The sequence below is a fragment of the Prionailurus viverrinus genome, chromosome A2 (assembly GCF_022837055.1).
Source record: "Prionailurus viverrinus isolate Anna chromosome A2, UM_Priviv_1.0, whole genome shotgun sequence".
NCBI classification, from domain to species: Eukaryota; Metazoa; Chordata; class Mammalia; order Carnivora; family Felidae; genus Prionailurus; species Prionailurus viverrinus.
Genome location: NC_062562.1, coordinates 58,721,510 through 58,743,635, shown reverse-complemented (window position 1 = coordinate 58,743,635; position 22,126 = coordinate 58,721,510). Strand labels below are relative to the sequence as shown.

Genomic DNA, 22,126 nt, shown 5'->3' with positions numbered 1-22,126 from the left:
TTTGTAGAATTCGTTTTTTTCTTCCTTAATGTTTGAGAGTTTGACAGCAAACTTGATTTTTCTTGATTTTTCACTGTAGGAAGTCTTTAAATTATAAATTCGATCTATTTAATGAATATGGTGACAGGTTTTCTATTTCTTCTGGAATCAGTTTTGGTAATGTGTCTTTTCAGGTACTTGTTCATTTTCTCTAATTTGCTGAAATTACTGGGATAACATTGTTCAAGGTATTCTATTTTTTAATGTCTGTAGGATCTTTTTCACTGAGAAAAAGGTTTCTAAACAGTTTAGATTTGCAAAGGAGGAGGAGAAGGAGAAAGTAGAGTTTCCCTCCACGCCTTCACCCAGTTTCCTTATTAGTATGGCACACAGTCCAGTCCAGGGACCAATACTGATACATTGTTATTAACTAAACTCCATACTTTATTTAGAGCTCTTTAGTTTTTACCTAACATCTTTTTCTATTTCCAGATCCCATCCAGGACACCACATTAAGTTTACTTGTCACGTCTCCTTAGGTGGCTCCTGTTGGCTGTGATAATTTCTCAGACTTTCCTTGTTTTCATGACCTTGACAGTTTGGGTCAAGGGTTTTGTAGAATTTACCTCAATTGTATCTGATGTTTTTCTTATTCAACTTTTTGGTCATTAGAGTACTGCAAATAAAAGCCACAATAAGATACCAATTCACACCTATTTGGAAGGCTATTACAAGAAAAAAATAAAGGGAAAATAACACTTGGTGAGGATGTTGAGAAACTGGAGTCCTTGTGCATCGTTTGTAGGAATGTACAATGGTAGCCATCGTGGAAAACGGGCTGGCAGTCTCTCAAAGGTGAAACATAGATTGCCATATGATCCCCCAATTCCACTCCTAGGTATGCTGAGCCAGAGACTCAAACAGATACTTGGATGCCCATGTTCATAGTAATATTCATCACAATATCCAAAAGGTGGAAACTCAAGGGTCAATCACGAGAGGAACAGAGAAGCAACATATCTATACAATGAAGTATTATTTAGGCATATCTAAACAGGAATGAAGTTCTGACACGTTATGAACAGATGAGCCTTGAAAACATTACGCTGAGTGAAATAAACCAAAGCACAAAAGGACAAATATTATGCGATTCTGCTTATCTGAGGTACTAAAATAGGCAGATTCATGAAGGCAGAAAAATAGAATAGACTTCACCGGGAGCTGCAGAGAAAAGCGACATGGAGAGTTATTATGTAATGGAGACAGAGTTTCAGTTTGGGAAGATCAAAAAAGTTCTGGAATGGATGGTGGTGATGGCTGCACAACGTTGTGAATGTACTTAATGCCACTGAATTGTAATGGTAAAGAAAGAGCAGTCGATCAGTGCCCTTTAATATTTTTGTTGCATGAATTATTTTAGTAAAGTTTAGATTTCCAATTGATTCAAATTTTGTGCCTCTGGTTGAGGTTTTGGGTTCTTCCCCTATATTCCCTTTCTTCCCTCCCTCCGTCCCTCCCTCTCTATTCCTTTTCTTGTTAATAGTGGTTGCTGGATATCCTTCAGTGATGGTGTCATCTTTATCCTCTAAAGAGTCTCAAATCAGTATCACTAGGGTTAGGGACCTCCTACAGGGCATGGTGGAATGAGCTGCTTGGCTGTGCCACAGGCATGGCATGGGTGATTTTTTTCCCTATAAATTTGAAGATTAGGATCCTTTTTGGTGATGGAGGCATAGGAGCAGCGCCAGCAACAAAGGCATTTGGGGGCGTGTGACCTCAACATGCCACACAGTAACTGCTCTTCCTTCACACAAGCAACAACTTGATGGGCCAAGGGTATCAGTCTTTCTGCCGAGCACCCTACGGACTGGGGTCGATGCCTGCTTGAGATACGCAACCAGTGGCCACAGGTTAAAAGTTACTCCCCTGACTCTAGACTCAGTTACGGCTTATGCTCAAGACATATGATTCAATCTAAGACACACAGATGAAGCTCATGACACATGACCCAGGGCCACTTAAAGGAGAGTCCCACTTCTATGCTCCTGTCCCTAAATACCAAAGATCAGAACTGAGTTAGGCCAGTTAAATCTTTCACAGAGGCTCGGCAGAACCATGCAAATGTAGCACGAAGCAGCACAGCTCAAAGTGCACGCTCACCAGCAGACAGCAAAGCCAGGACAGCGTATTCCTCACATAGTGAGGCTTTCTGGGAGAGCAGGGCAGACTTCTCTGGTCCAAAAATGGCTGGAGAAAGCAAGGTAAGGAGATTAGATTGGGATTTTTAGAGTGGCTAGGGCGTGGACTGGAGTGAGGATTTGCATGCACGGGCTGAGGCTTGCATGTTTTGAACTTCCCATTGGGAACCAAGAAAGAACATCTGGGTCTTCTTATCAGCTTGCCCGGATATGGGCATAAGGGAAAAACCAAGGGGTAGCACTTAGAAGCTGTCAGCCAACATCAAAAAGTGGAGTCAGACTCTGTTACAACTAGTGTGTTTGTACCATTCACATTTTTAGTGGTTACTGATATAATTGGATTCGTATCTACTGCGTCTGTAACTGTTTTTGTTGCATTCATGTTTTCTTTTTACCGTTTCCTCTAATTTTTAAAATTATTTATTTTTCAGAGAGAGAGCAAGCAGGGGAAGGGCAGAGAGGGAGACAGAACCCCAAGCAGGCTCTGTCCCGTCAGCACAGAGCCTGATGCGGGGCTTGAACCCACAAACCGTACGATCATGACCTGAGCCGAAAACAAGAGTTGGGATGCTTAACCGACTGAGCACCCAGGCACCCCGGTTTCCTCTACTTTTAATTGAGCATTTTATGTGATTGCATTTAATTTTCTCTTCACATATTATGTACTTCTTTTTGAAATTTAGTGATTGTTCTGGAGTTTCCAATATAGATTTCTAGCTTTCAAATAACACTATGCCACTTCAGACATTGTCTGAGGAACTCTTTGTTTCTCCTTCATATTTGAAGAATAATTTCCACAACATGGAATTTTTAAGTTGATGGATTTTCCCTTCAATGTGTAAAATATTTCACTCCACTCTCTTCTTGCTTTTATGGTTTCTGACAAAAAGGCTGCTGTAATTCTTATCCCTGTTTCTCTATAGGTCAGGTCTCCCCAGCCCCAGCTTATTTCAAGATGTTCTCTGTCTTTGATTTCTTATAGTTTGAACACGATTTTCCTAGCTAGAGCTTTTGGGACACTTACCTTTCTTGGTATTCTTTGAGCTTCCTAGATCTGTGGTCTGGTGTCTGTAACTGACTCTGGGAAGTTCTCAGCTATTACTACATCAAACATTTCTTCTGGTCCATTCTTTCTTTTCTTTCTGGTGTTTAAATTACATGTTACATCTTTAGAAACTGTCCCACCATTCTTGGATGGGGTGTGTGTGTGTGTGTGTGTGTGTTCTTATTCCTTTTTTTTCTCTTTGTGTTTCAGTTTGGGATGTTTCTATCAGCCTATCTTCAGGTTCACTGATTCCCCCTTTGGTCATGTCCAGTCTCCTGATGATCCCATCAAAGGCATTTCCTCATTTCAGTTAGTGCTTTTGATTTCTAGCATTTCTTTCTGATTCTTAGAGTTTCCATCTCTCTGCTATATTATTCATCTGTTCTTGCATGTTGTCCACTTTTTCCATTACAGCCCTTAGGATATTCACCATAGTTGCCTTCAAGTCCTGGTGTAATAATTACAACATCTCTGCCATATGAAGCGGTCTCTTCAAGCTTTGTTGTCTTTTAGTATGCCTTCTAATTTTCTTGTTGTTCAAAGCCAGGAATGGTGTACTAGGTAGAAAGGACTGAGGTAAAAAGGCCTTTAGTGTAAAGCTTTAGGTTTACAAGACTTGAATTTGTGAGTTTATAGTTTTCATCAAATTTATAAAGTTCCTCTCCAAGTATTGTTCTGCCTTTTGCTTCCTTTCCCTTTCTTGGACTCTAATTATATGTTAAACCACTTGGTATTGTTCTAGAGTTCACGGAGTCGTCTTCTATTATTTTCCAGACTTTTTTCTGTCCTTTAGTTTGGATAGTTTCTATCATTAGGTCTTTGAGTCGTTAATTTTTTTCTTCCATGGAATCTAATCTGCTGTTGATGCTATCCAATGAAATATTCTGTTCTGGTATTGTGAGGAAACAATGCAGAGGGTCTATTTTACTCACTTCTTACTTATCTCTGTAGCCAGGGCAGTGATCTCTGGCCAACCCCTGAAAACTAACTTCCTGGATATTTGCATAGTTACTAATTAATGATGTTATGACATATGCCTGAAGCAGTGGCTCAAGATGAACCAGGCTACTTATAGCCTGACATGAAGATTTCCAATATGCACTTGACCCCTGACTTGGGGTCTGCACCATGACTGTGCACATAGCTATGTGACTAGTCCCCTTTAAGAACTCTGAATTCCAGGGGTGCCTGGGTGGCTCAGTTGGTTAAGCATCGACTTCGGCTCAGGTCATGATCTTGCAGTTCAGGGGTTTGAGCCTCGCATCAGGTTCTGTGCTGACAGCTTGGAGCCTGGAGCGTGCTTGGGATTCTGTGGCTCCCTCTCTCTCTCTGTCCCTCCTGTGCTTTTCTTTCTAAGATAAATAAAACATTAAAAAAATTTTTTTAACCTAGTTCTTTCCAGCTTACTCTCCCGCTAACCCCTCACTCAAGTCACAAAACCTCCATACTCCACTTACCATCATACTATATGGACTTTAAGGTCTCTAGGTTCATAGTGTTAGTTCCACAGCTGAAATCTTCTCACCCGGTACCGGTCTTCTGAAATTTGTTGAGGCTAGCACAGGAAAATTTCATAAATATTCAACGTGTGCTTGAAATGAGTAAGTTTTTGTGTTGAATGTGATCTCCTTCCTAAATTCATTAAAACCGAGCTTGTTAATTGTATTATTCGAATCTACATTTTTACGGACTTTCCTGGTGTTTGATCTAATTACTGAGGAATATTAAAATCTCCACTATGACAGAGGATGTCGATGTTTCCTTGCAAATCTGTATGCATGTGCATGTTACTAGGTGCATACAAGTTTTACCTTCCAGGTAAACCTGTCACCATTATCTATGACCCACCTTTCCCCCAGGAAAGGAGATTACAGGAAAGAGATGAAGGGGGGCTGGAGAGTAGGGGGGGGGGCAATTACAGACAGGTTTACATCTAAGCCCAATCTTCTCCATGCAAAGGAAAGAAAACTAGCCTTCCCAGTGGTCTGTTACTTGGACAGTGGTTAAAATTCTTTGGGTGAACTATTTACTTTCTCCTAAGAACACAGCCAAGCCCCCTTGCTGCTTCTGCGAAACACAGTATGTTTTTCGCTCACCCTCCCACTGTGGGGAAAAGCCCACCAGGGTCTCAGCTTTGCCCGAAGTTCCCTGTTCGAAACTTCACCTGGCCTTTGAGGGTTTTTGTACCATGTTCAGTGAAAAGCAGAACCCACTCCCACGCTTCCTGGCTTCACTTCACCTGGGGTCCTGCAAACCCTTGGCTGGTGCTCAGCAACACAGTAACGAAACAACTATCTAGAATTTCCATTGACCCCATCCAAAGCATCACCCAGAGCCACTCCAGATTGCTGCAAATCTTTGACATCCTGTTTATCCCTCATGGCTCAGTTCAAATGCAGCTGCTTTCATTAAACTCTGATCAATCAACAACCCCCCGTCCTCACTTCCAATGGAAATTAATAGCATCTTCCCCCTTTTCACTGCTATTCCCACCTCAGTTACAGCAACAACGACACCCTGCCTTACTTTACAGGCAGTTATATTTATATCTTTCTCTCCCTAATAAAAAAAAAAGCAACTCATCGACCAGATCCTCTGTCAGGTCATTGGGTCCCTGTCCTCACCCCAGCCCTCTCTACTCCCTGCCTCCAGAGAGGGGGTCAAAATGTTCATCTACACATGGTGTTTCCCATCTTAAAATTTTTCTTTTAAATTTTTAACAAATGTTTATTTATTTTTGAGAGAGACAGAGACAGAGCATGAGCGGGGGAGGGGCAGAGAGAGAGGGAGACACAGAATCTGAAGCAGGCTACAGGCTCTGAGCTGTCAGCACAGAGTGCGACGCGGGGCTCAAACTCAAAAGCAACGAGATCATGACCTAGGCTGAAGTCGGACGCTTAACCGACTGAGCCACCCAGGCACCCCTTAAAATTTTTATTTTAAAACATATGCACAACTGTCCAATCCTGTGACAGTGGCCTCATGGCTGACGTCCTGTTCAAGAGAGCACCGCCTGCATCCCCTGTGTTGGGCTGCTCTGTGATGTGCTCCCCAAGAAAACAACAGATTTTCCACAAGGGCCTTGGATAGGCCCCCACTTCAAGGGCCTTTTAGACGCCACCAGGTGTGCAGATTCAAATGGAGTCTCCTACCACCAAACTTACTGCATTTGACCATAATTAGATATGAATCCTTTTCAACAGTTTCAAATTAGCTACATTTCACATAATCCAGTATCGAAAACTTTTTAATATTACTCTTAAGATCAAGGTGGAGAAGAAATTAGAGCATGCCTCTGACAGGAGATGCTAATAAGTGAGGACTCCAAGGTTGTTGCCACCGGGAACCAGGACAGGGCGAGGCACAAGGCAGGGGTCTGACGGTGGGTACAGTGTAGGTAAGACTGAAACCTACATAGTGGGCACGAGTTTCTACTAACGCACCTGGGCCCCGCAGCCAGCTCCTCGAAGGCATTTCCAGGACACCCCCCATCAGCCACCAAGCGGAATCCCAGGCCCACGTACTGAAGGCTCGCTATGTTGTAGTCCATTTCGTAACTCAGAAGATACTTTCACGGGAACCACGAAGCCAGGGGATAAAACCGGCAGCCACCTGGAAAAGCTAACTTGGATCCGTTGTGCGCTTGCAAGGTCCCTCAGAGGGAAACTCGATTCTGACGTGGAAGACCATCGGCCTTAGCTCACCTCACATTGGGCTCCGAGCTAAGACGTCAAGGAGGCAGCCTACCTGCCTCTCCCAGCCAGCCGAGGCCGCGGAGCACACGCCCGCTGCTGTCTGGTCTCCTCGTCTTTCCCATCTCTGTGCTGGTCCCGCGCAAGAGAGCAGGTGCATCAGCACGGACTCACTGTACGGGAGGGCATTCTTATCTGTGACAGGAATGGGGATGGGACAAGGAAAACCGAACAGCAGCGGGGCTAGCCTCAGCAGCCTTTCTGAGTGATGTCCAGTCCCGACGACTTGGTGATTTCCAAAGTCGTAAACACCTGTTCGAAAGGAAGAATGACAAACACATTTATATTTAGCCATCGATGTTTCAGCATTGCTTTTAAGAAACCACATGTTGAATAGTACATCGATGTTAACCTTTAAAATATGCAAAGCAGTTACTAATACAAAATCTTTCTGACAATGTGCTTTATAGTTTTTCAAATGACACCAGTTGAAATCAATAAACACACAAACCTATCTCCGTACCTCACCACATGTGGGATGAATTCCAATGGTGTCATCGAGTAGCTGTTTTGTGAGCCCACATTTCATTGCAGCCGCAAATCCTTGGGTGACCTCACCAGCATTTGGTCCAAGAACATGGAATCCTATCACCCGATACTTTAATATGCAAGCATAAGAAAGAGAAGCCCTGTAGGTTAATGGTCTGAACAGGAATCTATTTATTGCAAGTTCACAGTTAACATTTACAGCATCTACTACAGAAAAAGAACTCTAATGCTGAACTTAGCAGAGAACATTATCATGAAACTGAACCACTGTAAGAATCTGTTAAATGAGCCAGTAAATGCACATCCAGAGTTAATTTGCACTCAAATTTACTAGAACAAGCAATTTACCCACTGCATGAAGGAGTTCATTAGTATGATGTAAATTTCCAAATTATGCTGAGATAGTGCTAAACAGCAACATAACAAATCTGAATTAAAGTCCAACGCTAGAATAATTCTAAGACATCAGGTTACCCCGCTCCTAACATAACTAAACGGAGATCAAGGAGTGGCCAGCACAGGGCTTTGCCCAGTCCTGAGTGTAGGGAGGGGCACGAGCAGACCCACCAAGACAGGAAGCAAGATTCAAACTGTCCTTTGGCCGATGTTTTTTTCATCAGACTCTTCTCTTCAATAGTGACCGTGAACAACAGATAAGGAGAGAGAAGGCAGAAGGGTCTCTGCCCACCTACATCCGGAGAAAGTGCACAGAGCATGCGATCTCCTGCACATCTACTGGTGGATGGTCACAGAAGGCGGCGTTTCTCAGGGGGCAGGCCGTCAGAGGCCACGGGAGTGGGGGTGAGGAGTGGACTTCCCAGGGCCCCACGGAACTGGGGATCTCTGAGATGGTGCATTGCACAGCAAAGTGGGGAAGGGGGAGCAGCCCAGAGCGACGAGAGACATCTGACGGAAATCTCCACTTATAAATGAAAACGAAGACAGGTCTGTGAAAAGGAAAACCTTGTTCACAATTTTCACCATACAGCCACAGTAAGGGAGCAGGTACGAAGGCCATATTCTAGAAACAGCAATTTGGGAAGGAGTAAAAGGAGGGGCAGGGGACAGAGCAGAAGGCGTCCAAAGAGGGGTCGACAGACCTTGAAATTCTGCCCCAGGTCCAGCAGTCAGAAACCACAGGCGGCTCCTGGCTTCAGCAGGGGCTCTACCAACGTGACCCCAATCCCACTCACGTAGGCAGCAGTGGCGCGTGCAGACCATCTCTGCCTGCTCCCTCCGCTGGTGGGAAAGGCCACCCACCGCTGGCAGGACAGTAAGCTCCATCACTCACGTCCAGAGTCACAACAAGCACCACACAACTACCACCGCCCCCGGGCACACGGCAGGGAATGTGTCACAGCCCTGGGGCATTTCTGGAGAGTTCTGGGGCATTTCTCCCCGCCCTGCACGCCTCTGCAAGGACCAAGGGACTAAGTTCTGGAGTTCTGGCTGACTTCACCTCAGGCACTGGGGCACATGCGAACTGGCCATGAGCCTGTGACACCTGTTTTCTGTTATGCTGAGAACCAGATGGATCCAGACACGTGGACTTAAACAAGAAGATGATGGTTACTTTGTAAACTTCGTACAAACATCACTTGTTGCTGTTCCTATTTATCTAATTTTGTTTTCTCTCCAAGATTATAAATTCTTAAAAAGGGAGAGACCAAGTCCTACTGCCTTCTGCACTCAGCCTTCTTTATTTACAAGTCGTAAATAAACTGCTTTCAGTTATCAATTCTAACTCATCTCTGTTAACAGGGAAGAGACTCCAATGGCCGGCTCTCCACCTGACAGATTCTTCTTTAACAAAAGCCTTCATTAGGAATCAGTTAATTGACTAGTTTTCAGGGGCGTCTGGGTGGCTCAGTGGGTTAAGTGTCTGACTTTGGCTCAGGTCATGATCTCGGTCACGGTTCATGAGTTCGAGCCCCGCGTCGGACTCTGTGCTGACGGCTCAGAGCCTGGAGCCTGCTTCGGATTCTGTGTCTCCCTCTCTCTCTGCTCCACCCCCTCTCAAGCTCTGTCTCTCAAAAATAAATACACATTAAAAAAAAATTTTTTTTAATTACCTAGTTTTCACTTCATGCAAGCATTGCTTTCTAAATGCTTCTGATACACATCCAGCTTATAAACTGCACATAAACACACACATCCTACATTTTATTCGTTGATGACCCAAACTTTCATAGATCCTCTGGTTCTACACTGCCAAATTAGACAGCGCTGGAAAGAGACAACTTTCAGTGATTTTGTTTTTCTGAAGGTATTAGTGAGCCACTTGTTCAGCCTCTACAAATACATCAACGGGGTAAACCGTTTGAAGGATTTCTGCCTTGCCCTGAGAGCCATCTTTAAACACGATTCAAACCCAATCCTAGACTAAAAGCTACAGTTTAAAATGACGGCTTTTTAGCCTCCAAGCGTATTACGTACATTGTCGAATTTATTGCAAATTATCTTTGCGTAGCAAGTGTTGTTGTCCCTGTCAGCCACTGTCCACTCGAGAGGCCAGAAGAAGGTATGATACACCTGCAAGACATGGGAGACAGAGGCCAAGGTTAGTGTCTGTGAAAGCCACTCCCTGATACAGTCTTCAATGACATAAAGACGATAATGTCTGTAGCAGCTTTCAGAAAGTTCAAGGTTCACTTTGCAACAATGCGGATGGAACTAGACGGTATTATGCTAAACGAAATTAGTCGGAGAAAGGCAAATATCATATGACTTCACTCATATGAGGACTTTAAGATAAAAAAACAGATGAACATAAGGGAAGGGAAGCAAAAATAATATAAAAACAGGGAGGGAGACAAAACACAAGAGACTCTTAAATATAGAGAACAAACTGAGGGCTGCTGGAGGGGTTGTGGGAGGGGGGATGGGCTAAATGGGTAAGGGGCATTAAGGAGGACACTTGTTGGGATGAGCACTGGGTGTTATACACAGGGGATGAATCACTGGAATCTACTCCCGAAATCATTATTGCTCTATATGCTAACTTGGATATAAATTAAATAAATAATAATTAAAAAAAAAAGTAACTGCAAGTTTGATGATCTCAACTTTGTGTCTGATGGGAGCACCTGGGCCACAGCTCCTAAAACACCAACTACACAAGTGTGTGGGCCTCTTCCCCCCGCCCCCCACCTTGGCTCAGCTGTTAGTCCAGAAAAATCTCCTAATTAACTAAACTCAATTTTCAAACAATGATAGCATGCTACTCTCCAGGGCAATGCAGCAGGCCCTGGTCACCTGAGAAGGTACATAAAGACTTCGATTCTGCTTCAGTGAATTTACAGCCTGCCTACAAGGTTCACAGTGACCCCAAATGTAGGAAAAACAGAAGAAATGAAATCATCCCAGCCGCTCAAGGATATTCAGAACACAACCTCTGCTCCTTGAGAGCCATCACTCCAAGCACTCTGCGCGCACCTCTAAGGTTCCCCCATCTGGCTCGGTGAGCGAGGAACCAGGACGAGGACCACATGCCCTGCTCTCACGGGGGCTACGTCTCCCCAGCCTGCTCCTTCTAATCGCTCCATACAGAAGGCGATGGATTATCATCAGCTGTCAGGATAAGAAATGTATTCCCAAGTAAAATCCACAATGGAAGGATTTAAGTACGGATTCTTTGTCCTTTAATAGGATGACGTATTTTATATTTTGAATAAAGTCTTTAGTGTTTTTATAAAAATGATATAAGGTTATCATAATAATGCAGTGCAGAAAGTCACTAAGTGAGAAAAAACAAAACAAATCCATCTCCCAGAAATAACTATTTTAAATACTAGGGAAGTATCAACTGTTGGTGCACAGGTAATAATGATGAAATTTTTATTTCAAAGATATAGAACATAGTTACTTGTAGTAAAAAACGTTAGATTTGGGGTGCCTGGGTGGCTCAGTCGGTTAAGCATCCGACTTCAGCTCAGGTCACGATCTCACGGTTTGTGTATTCGAGCCCCGTGTCAGGCTCTGTGTCTGAGAGCTTGGAGCCTGGAGCCTGCTTCGGATTCTGTGTCTCCTCCTCTCTCTGCCCCTCCCCTGCTCATGCTCTGTGTCTCTCTGTCTCTCTGTAATAAATAAACGTTAAAAATAAAATAAATAAAAAACGTTAGATTTAACTTGTATCTAACAGAAGAAAAAAACCTCTCCCACACATTTTATGTATTTATTTAAAATTTTTTTTAACGTTTATTTTATTTTTGAGAGAGAGAGAGACAGATAGAACACGAGCAGGGGAGGGGCAGAGAGAGACGGAGACACAGAATCCCAAGCAGACTCCAGGCTCCGAGCTGTCAGACACAGAGCCCGATGTGGGGCTTGAACTCACAAACCGTGAGATCATGACCTGAGCCGAAGTCAGACGTCCAACCGACTGAGCCACCCAGGCGCCCCATTTTATTATTTTTTTAATGTTTATTTATTTTGAGAGAGAGCATGTGTGCATGCAAGAATGTGAGGGGGAGGGGCAGAGAGAGTGAGAGAGTAAGAGCGAGAGAGAGAAAGAGAGAGAGGGAGGGAGAGAATCCCAAGCAGGCTCTGCACCATCAGCACAGAGCCTGACGCTGGGCTTGATCTCATGGACTGTGAGAGCATGACCTGAGCCAAAATCAAGAGGAAATCAAGTGTCTGATGCTCAACCGAGCCACCTAGGCACCCCTCCCGCGTATTCTATCACAAATTTTTCAATCTCTGTGGCTATCTGGAAGAGAAGATAAATGTTTCATAACCTCAAGATAGTAGTTCCTAAAATACAGGCTGAGAAGAGAGACGATGAAAACTCTGGGGTTTTAAACAAGATTTGCCCAACTGCACGCTTGTTTCTGATTCGTCCTATGCCGCCCGCTGTAGGGATTACGGGGGTGTGCACTGACGCGTCCCACTGCCCTCTCGTTCTTTCTCGGGTTTTTGCTCCGTTTTTTTCCTTTTGGTACTTTGAAGATTTTTATTTTATTTAAGTCTTTGGTCCTCCTGGTTCAAAGCGGGTGTGAAGTATGGATCTAACTTTACTTTTCTCCTCAATGGCCATCCACTTATTCCAACACCCTTAAATAATTTAAGATAAAACACCACCTTTACCATGCATGAATTCTTCTAAGCATCCAAATCAATTTCTGGGTTTCATATTCTGTTCCGCTCATCTTTCCGTCCATCTGTATGTCACTATGGCATGATTTTAATTACTGTGCTGTATGACCAAGTTTAATATCTAGTAGGCTCATCTCCCTGCTCCTCTCCTTATTCAGAATCTGTTATTGCTTTTCCCTTTTAAGTTCTACTTTTTTATCAAATTATGCACAATTATTAGGCATGATTAAAATAATTTTTTTAATGTTTATTTATTTTTGAAGGGGAGAGAGACAGACAGACAGAGCATGAGCAGGGCAGGGGCAGAGAACAAGGGAGACACAGAATCTGAAGCTGCCTCCAGGCTCTGAACTGTCAGCATAGAGCCCGATTCGGGGCTCGAATGCATAAGCTGTGAGATCAGGACCTGAGCTGAAACCAAGAGTCGGACGCATAACCAACTGAGCTGCCCAGGCGCCCCAGGCATGATTTTTGACACACTCTCTCTGCCCCCATGCCCAAATCAATCAATCAGAGGCAACCACTTCCACTTCTTTTACTTCTTTTATTTCCCTCCTTGTTTCCAAATAAAATGCTTCTGTTGCCATTCCTTGAGTTTTCTATTTTAGGCTTTATTTACTGACTTGCCTCTACTGAAGAGGAGGACTTAACTCCCTTTCTTCCCCAGCCCCTACCACTCACTGGACATCCTTCCTGTCCCACCCTCCACCCTCCCTCCTCCCAATTACAGTTATATTCGCAGCTAGATCAGTATCGTACTTCCTTTACTAGGTAAAGCTGTTCACGGACAACTGGATATTCACATGCAGAAGAATGAAGTTGGATCCCTACTGTGCATCATATGCAAAAATTAACTCAAAACGGATCAAAGATCTAGGTGTAAAAGCTAAAAGTTTTTATAAAACTCTTAGAAGAAAACAAAAGTATAAATCTTCATGACTTTGGATTGGGCAATAGTTTATTCAAGACAAACAAAATGTCTTATCAAAGACAAACAAAATGATATGAACTGGATTTCATCAAAATGAAAGACTTTTGAGCTTTAAATAATTTCTTTAATGTTTATTTTTGAGAGAGAGAGAGAGACAGAGCATGAGTGGGGATAGGGCTGAGACAGAGGGAGGGGCAGAGAGAGAGGCAGACACAGAATCCAAAGCAGGCTCCAGACTCTGAGTTGTCAGCACAGAGCCCGACACAGCACTCGAACCCACGAACCATGAGACCATGACCTGAGCTGAAGATGGACACTTAACCAACTGACCACCTAGGTGCCCCAAAGACTTTTGAGCTTTAAAGGAAACTATCAAGAGAGTCAAAAGATAACGCGCAGAATGGGTGAGAGTTTTTATAAATCATCTCTCTGGAACGAGACCTGTATGTAGAACATACAAAGAACTCTTAGAACTCAACAATAAAAAGACAAACCAATTTTTAAAAGGGCAAAGGATCTGGGCACCTAGGTGGCTCAGTTGGTTAAGCGTCCAACTGCAACTCAGGTCATGATCTCCTGGTTCATGGATTTGAGCCCCACGTCGGGCTCTGTGCTGACAGCTCGGAGCCTGGAGCCTGCTTCACATTTTCTATCTCCTTCTCTCTCTGCCCCTGCCCCACTTGTGCTCTGTCTCTATCAAAAATAAATGTAAATAAATAAGATGATAGATAGATAGATAGATAGATAGATAGATAAAAGGGCAAAGGATCTAAACAGACATTTGTCCAAAAAAAAAAAGATACACAAATAGCCATTAAGGCCATAACGTGATTCCCAATATCAACAGTCATCAGGGAAATGCAAATGGAAACCAAAAAGAGACACCACTAGATTGATGTATTAGTTTCCCAGTGCTGCTCTCACCAATTACCACACACTTGGTGGCTTAAAACAAAAGGTGTTTATATTCTCACAGTTCTGAAGGCCAGAAATCTGAAATCAAGGTATCTGTGGGGCCAGCCTCCTTGCAAAGGTTCCAAAAGGAGAATTCCTTGCCTCTTTCAGCTTCTGACGTCTCCAGGTATTTCTTGGCTTCGGCTGCTTAATTCCAACCTCTGCTTCTGTTTTCACTTGTCCTTCTCTTCTGTCTTATAGGGACACTTGTCCTTGGGTATGGGGCCCACCCGGAAAATCCAGGATGATCTCACCTCAGGATTCTTCACTTAATTCCACCTGCAGAGACCCTTTTTCCAAATAAGGTCACCTGCACAGCTTCCAGGGGAATGGGCTGTAGACGTATCTTTTTGGGAGTCACCATTCAACCCACTACAGAGAGCTACCATCAAAAAAGACAGACCATAACAAACGTTGGTGAACCTGTGGAGAAACTGGAACCCTCACACGTGGGTGCTGAGAATGTAAAATTGTGCAGCCACCTTGGAAAGCAGTCTGCCAGTTCCTCAAAACATACGGTTAACCTGTGATTCAGTAATTCTACTCTTAGGTATATACTCAAGAGAACGGGCAGCATTACGTCCACACAAGAACGTGTGCAGGAATGCTCATGGCGGCTCTCTCAGCCAAAGGGGGAAACAATCCACATGCCTGTCGACTGGTGAATGGATAAATAAAATGTGGTATTATCCGTATATAATGGATTGTTGTTCAGCCAGGACAAGAGATGAAGCACGGATACATGACACAGCAAGGATGAACTTTGGAAACTAGCGGGTGCTAAGAAAAAGAAGCCAGTCACAGAAAACCACACACTGAATGATTTCACTTCCAGGAAATGCCCACAAGAAGCAAATCTAGAGACTGAAAGGAGATTAATGGTTGCCTCAAGCCACTGGTAAGGGGACGGAGGAAAACAGGGAGCAATTGCCAATGGGTACAGGACTTCTCTTCGGGATGATAAAAACGTTCTAAAATTGACTGTGGTAATGGTGACCCAACTCTGAAGTCTAAAATCCATTAAACTGCACACTTTAAGTGGTTGATTATATGGTACAGGACTTACCTCTCAGTAAAGGTATTTTAAAAAATTAAGTATTCACATCTGAGTCACATGGTAAACCTATGGTTATTTTACTCTCATGAACTTTTAATTGTCCATGGAATTAAAGAGTATCTTGTTTTGCCATAGACTTGATATTCCTTGGACCAACCCTATTTTATCCCAAATCTTTTTTTTTTAATTTTTTAAGCTTTATTTATTTTTGAGAGAGAGAGAGTGTGTGTGTGAGTGTGGGAGGAACAGAGAGAGGAGGGAGGAACAGAGAGAGGGAGACACAGAATTCAAAGCGGGCTCCAGGCTCTGAGCTGTCAGCACAGAGCCCGACGCAGGGCTCGAACCCATGAACTGCGAGATCATGACCTGAGCGGAATTTGGACGCTTAACCGACTGAGCCACCCAGGCGCCCCTACTGCAATAGTTTTTAAACTTCCCTTTTGGATAGCTCATCTTAAGTACACAGCAATACAATTGATTTTTCTGTGTTTTCATGCCCTGCAACTTTGCTCAATTAAATTCATTTAGTTCTGTTATGGGCGGAAATTAAGTCACACCCTCAAAACAAAGCTGTACTTTGAAATCCTAACTCCTAATGCTCCAGAATGTAACCACATTTGGATAGGGTCTTTAAAGAGGTAAAGTGAGGTCATTAGGGTGGCCCTAATCCAGTATAACTATGTCCTTACAAGAACAGGAAATTAGGACACAGACACTCAGAGGGAAGATGATGTGAACACACCGGGAAAAGACAGCCATGTACAAACCAAGGAGGGGGGCCTGGAATATTCTTCCCTCATGGCCCACAGAGAAAACCAACTCTGTGGACACCTCGGTGTCAGATTTCTAGCCTCCAGAACCAAGAAAATAAAAATTGGTCTTTCATATACAGCCTTTATCATGTTAATGAAACTCCTAATTCCTACTTTATTGTTTTTTTTATCATGAGTGTTAAATTTTGTCAAGTGCTTTTTTTTTTCATCAAGATGATCATGTTTTCTCTTCTTTCTATTAGTAGGGTACTGACTGACTTTCACATGTTAAACCATTCTTGCATTCTTTTTTTAAAATTTTAAAAAGTGTTTATTCACGTTGAGAGAGAGAGAGAGAGCGCACGTAGGCATGAGCAGGAGAGGGGCAGAGCAAGAGGGAGAGAGAGAATCCCAAGCAGGCTCCGCACTGTCAGCACAGAATCCAATGCAGGGCTCAAACCCATGAACCACCAGATCACAACCTGAGCCAAAACCAAGAATCAGGCACTTAACCAACTGAGCCACCCAGAGACCCCAAACCATCCTTGCATTCTGGGAATAAATACTACCTAGTTTTGACACAGTCCTTTTAATATGCTGTTTAATTTGATTTGCTAGAATTTTGAGGATTTTTGCATTAATATTCATAAAGAATTTTATCTGTACTTAAATTTTTTTTTAACATTTATTTATTTTGAGAGAGAAAAAGAGAGAGAGAGACAGCATGAATGAGGGAAGGGGCAGACAGAGAGAGGAGAGAGAGAATCCCAAGCAGACTCCAGGCTGCCACATAGAACCTGATGAGGGGCTCAAACTCATGAACTGTGTGATCACGACCTGAGCTAAAATCAAGAGATGGACATTTAACTGACTGAGCCACCCAGGCATCCCTTATCTATGCTTTTTTGTAGTGGAAATGCCCATGGTGGAAGGGTAGTGTTGGCCTCATGTAAAGTTAGAAAATTATTCTTCTTTAAATGTTTGGTAGAATTTACCAGCGAAGCAATCTGGTTCTGGGATTTTGTTTGTTGAGAGGTTTTTTGATTCGCCATTGATCCGTCACCTTCCTAGTTGCTTTCTTTTTCCTCATGACTTAGCTTTTCCTGTTTATACAGTGTGTCTAGTAAATGGCACAGTTTCTCTAGGTATCCAATTTGCTGGTATAAAATTGTTCACAGTATTCTTCTATAATTAAAAAGGATAATTTCTGTAAAGTAAGAATATTCTCACTTTCATTTATGATTTCAGATATTCAAGTCTTCTTTTTTCCTAGCCAATCTACTAAGTTTGTCATTTCTGTTGACCTTTTTTCATAGTTTTCCTTCTGTTACTGATTTTTAGTTTCATTACTGCGATGAGAAGAGATACTTCGTACGACTCTAATCTTACAATTTATTAAGACTTGTCTTCTGCTCTAACATCTGCTTTATCCTGGAGAAGTTTCATTTGCACTTGAGAAGAATGTGTATTCTGCTGTTGTTGGATGGGGTGTCCTAACGTATGTTAGGTCTCATTGGTTTATAGGTGTTCAAGTACCCACTTCCTTCCCCTGTCTGGTTGTCTGATCCATTATTGAAGAAAGGGTATTTTAAAGTCTCCAGCTATTACTGTAGAAATATCTATTTATCTTTCTGACAATTTTGTCCTCATATATTTTTGGGCTGTATATGTTTATACCTGTTACATATTTTAGCTGTATTAAATTTTTAAAAATGTTTTAATGTTTATTTTTGAGAGAGAGAATGAAAGAGAGTGTGAGTGCAGGAGGGTCAGAAGAGAGAGGGAGACACATTATACCACAGGCTCCAGGCTCTGAGCTGTCAGCACAGAGCCTGATGTGGGGCTCAAACTCACAAACCATGAGATCATGACCTGAGCCAAAGTCGGGACACTTAACTGACTGAGCTACCCAGGAGCCCCACTGTATTGAATTTAAAAAGTTTTCTTTTAATATTTATTTATTTTTGAGAGAGAGAGCATGAGTGGGGGAGGGACAGAAAGAGGGAGGGACAGAAAGAGGGAGACACAGAATCTGAAACAGGCTCCCGGCTCTGAGCTGTCAGCACAGAGCCTGATGCAGGGCTCGAACTCAGGAACAGTGAGATCATGACCTAGGCTGAAGTCAGATGCTTAACCAACTGAGCCACCCAAGCGCCCCTACTGTATTGAGTTTTTAAATCAATATATAAATCCTTTCTCTACTGTAAACTTTTTCTTTTTTCTAATGTTTTATTTTAGTTTTGAGGGAGAGAGACAGAGTGTTAATGGGGGAGGGACAGAGAGCAAGGGAGACACAGAATGTGAAGCAGGCTCCAGGCTCTGAGCTGTTAGCACAGAGCCCCACACAGGTCTCGAACCCACGAACTCTGAGATCATGACCTGAGTCGAAGTCTGATGCTTAACTGACTGAGCTACCCACTGCCCCTCAATTGTAACCTTTTTAATTTAAATTATATTTTGTCTGATAATAATAATAAAGCTCACTTTTTGTTATTATTTGCATAGAATATCTTTTTCTATCCTTAACTTTCAATCTATATCTTTATATCTACAGAAAGTCTCTTTAAACAACATATAGAGATCCTATTTTTTTAATGTTTTATTTTTTTTTGAGAGAGAGAGAAAGAGAGAGAGAGAGAGAGAGAGAGAGAGAGAGAGTAAGCGGGGGAGGGGCAGAGAGAGAGGGGGATAGAGGACCCAAAGCTGGCTCTGAGCTTTCAGCCATGAAACTGATGTGGGGCTCAAACTCCAGAACTGTGAGATCATGACTTGAGCTGATGTCAGACGCTCAACCCACTGAGCCACCCAGACGCCCCTAGATCCTATTTTTTAAGTCAAATCTGACAAACTGTCTTTTAATAGCACACCTTCATCCATTTACTTTTAACATGATTACTGATAAAGGAGAATTTATTTTTGTGTATATCTGCTGTAGGTCTTATATGGTTTTCACTCCTTTCACTCCTTAATTCCTCTACTCTTGCCTTTTTTGTACTTAGTTTATTTTTTGTAGTGCACCATTTTGACTGCCTTATTCTTTCCTTTTTGGTATATTTAAAGTTATTATCATACTAGTTACCTTGGGAATTACAATTAACACCTGAAACTTATAATAATCTTGTTGGAATAATACCTACTTAGTTGCAATAGTATGCAAACATTCTGCTTCTATATACCTCCATCCCCCCCCCCCTTTTATATTCTTACTGTCACAGGACACATTTTATACAATGCATGCTCATTAACTTGGATTTATAATTATGTTTGCTACATTTTCCTTTTAAATCACACAGCCAAAAGAGAGAAGTTACAAACCAAACCAAAAGTGCAGTAACACAGGTTATGCACCTAAGAAGTTATCTTTGCTAGTGTTCTTTGACTTTTCCGATAGCTTCTAGTGTCCTTTCATTTCTGTCTGAAGGAGTCTTTATAGCATTTTTTAGGGCAGGTCTCCTAGTAAATTTACTCAGTTTTTATTTTTCTGGAAATATCTTAATATCCTTCATTTCTGGGGGCGCCTGGGTGGCTCAGTCAGTGAAGCGCCTGACTCTTGATTTCAGCTCAGGTCATGATCTCATGGTTTGGGAGTTCAAGCCCTGCATCGTGCTCTGCTCTGATGTTGCAGAGCCTGCTGTGGATCCTGTCTCCCTCTCTCTCTCTGCCCTTCCCCTGCTTGCACTATCTCTCTCTCTCTCTCTCTCTCTCTCTCTCTCTCTCTCTCAAAATAAATAAATTAATTAAAAATATATATATATCCTGGGGCGCCTGGGTGGCTCAGTCGGCTAAGTGTCCGACTTCGGCTCAGGTCATGATCTCGCGGTTTGTGAGTTCGAGCCCCGCGTCAGGCTCTGTGCTGACAGCTCAGAGCCTGGAGCCTGCTTCGGATTCTGTGTCTCCCTCTCTCTCTGCCCCTCCCCTGCTCACGCTCTCTCTCAAAAATAAATAAATGTAAGAAAAAAAAATTTATAAAAAAAATATATATCCTTCATTTCTGAAGGACAGATTTGCCAGATACAGAAGTCTTGGATGATAGTTTTCTTTCTGTACTTTAACTATTTCGCCCCAGTGTCTTCCAGCTTCTGTTGTTATGAAAAATCAGCCGTTTACCCTGTGAAAGACCTTTTCACATGATGAGTTGCTTCCCTCTGGCTGCTTTTAAAACTCGCTCTTTTTCTTAGGGTTTGAACAATTTGATTGTAGCTGTCAGCATGGATCTCTGAGATTACCCTGCTTGGTTGTGTAGGTTGACTATTTCATCAAATCTGGGAAGTTTTGCCCATTACTTCCTCAAATATTTCTTCTGCCTCTTATTTTCTCCCGTCTCCTACTGGGACTCTTTTAAGGCATAGGCTAGCATGCTTCACGCTGTCCCACTCATCTCTTGGGATTTCTTCATTTTTCTCCATTCCTTTTTCTTTCTGCTGTGCAGACTGTAATTTCAATGGTCTTATTTTCAAGTTCATTGATGCTTTCTTCTGCATACTTACATATATGCTGCTGAACCCTTCGAGCGAGTATTTCAATTCAGTTATTGTACTTTTCAGCTCCAGGATTTCTTCTTGGTTCTTTTTTATAATTTCTATCTCTGGAATGATATTTTGTTCAGACACTGTTCTCCTGATTTCCTTTAGTTATTTGTCCACAGATTCCTTTAGCTAACTGAATATATTTTGACTAATAATTCGAAAGTCTGGGTTTCTTCTGGAACAGTTTCTGTCAAACTCTTTTTTTCCTTTTCTGGGTTTTTTTTTTTTTTTGGTAGGTTGTTACTAGTTAAACTGTGTCCTCCCAAAATTCGTTAAGTTGAAGTCTTAGCCCACGGTATCTTAGTATGTGATCAAATAGGGTCAGTGTATGTGTAATTAGTTAAGATGAGGTCATTCTAGAGTAGGGTGGTTCCCATAATCCACTGTGACGGGTGTCCTTGTAAAAAAGGAAAATTTTAGATAATCTCACACACAAATGGGAATCCCAAGGAAAGGTAAGATCTACAAGCCAAGGAATGACGAAGACTGCCAGCAAAACACCAAAACTAGGAAAGAGGGATGGAACAGATTCTCCCTCACAGAAATCAAATGGAAACAACCCTGTCAACACCTTGATGGTGGACTTCTAACCTCTAGAACTGTGAGTCAATAGAATTTTGTGGTTTAAACCCCAATTTGTGGTACTTTGTTATGGTAGTCCTGGCAAACGAATATATGCTGTTTTTTCCCTTAAGCCTGGACATTCTGAGTATTAGAATATGGTACCTGGAAATTATATATTTCCACACCTCAGAGATAGCTAGGGTTTCTTGCTTGTTGAGGGCTAGAGTTATCCACATATGACTTTTCCAAACTGTTTTTGCATACTATATGTTCATTGTTGTGGTTTCTGTTCCATTGTCTTGGAGGTCAGCCAGGGACCTGATAAAGATGTCCTTAAATGTATGACTCCCAAAAGGGGGGGGGGGGGGGGTGGGGAGAAGGGAGTATTCTCTCTTGAAGTCCCACTGCAGCAGGGAAGCCACTTCAGCTTGTGGAGGTTGGTGCCGAACCCTCAGCCATCAGAAGCACGGATCAGCAGTCAAAACACCACCCCAATTTCTGGAGGACAAGGTCCTTACTGCCCACTCTGGCACCAGCCAGCTGCACCAGGCACAGAGGCCACCAACCCAGCAGCTACCCACCATGGTGCTGGCTCTGTGGGATGTCAGCCATTAGGAAAACACAGAAACCCACCACAGATCCCTAGCCTCGTCCTCAAGTTCTCCTCTGGGCACTGAAAGTACACAACTAGGCTTGAGGGTTCCAAAAGAATTGCTTCAACCATTTCCCACCAGTTCAGATGTTGTCTCAGTGAAGGGATGGATTCCCAGAGCTTCCCTGCTTCG

General features: G+C 42.7%; 1 protein-coding gene across 1 annotated transcript in view; it reads right to left on the bottom strand.

The window, feature by feature from the left end:
• Positions 1-6,451: 6,451 nt before the first annotated feature.
• Positions 6,452-22,126, bottom strand: part of TXNRD3 (thioredoxin reductase 3) — a 67,148-nt gene continuing 51,473 nt past the window's right edge. Inside the window, exons 14-16 of the mRNA XM_047849823.1 lie at positions 9,900-9,995; positions 7,438-7,572; positions 6,452-7,226 (exon numbers count right to left, since the gene is read on the bottom strand). Coding sequence (XP_047705779.1) covers positions 7,164-7,226; positions 7,438-7,572; positions 9,900-9,995 — 294 coding nt within the window. The 3' untranslated portion in view covers positions 6,452-7,163. The remainder of the gene's footprint in view (positions 7,227-7,437; positions 7,573-9,899; positions 9,996-22,126) is intronic.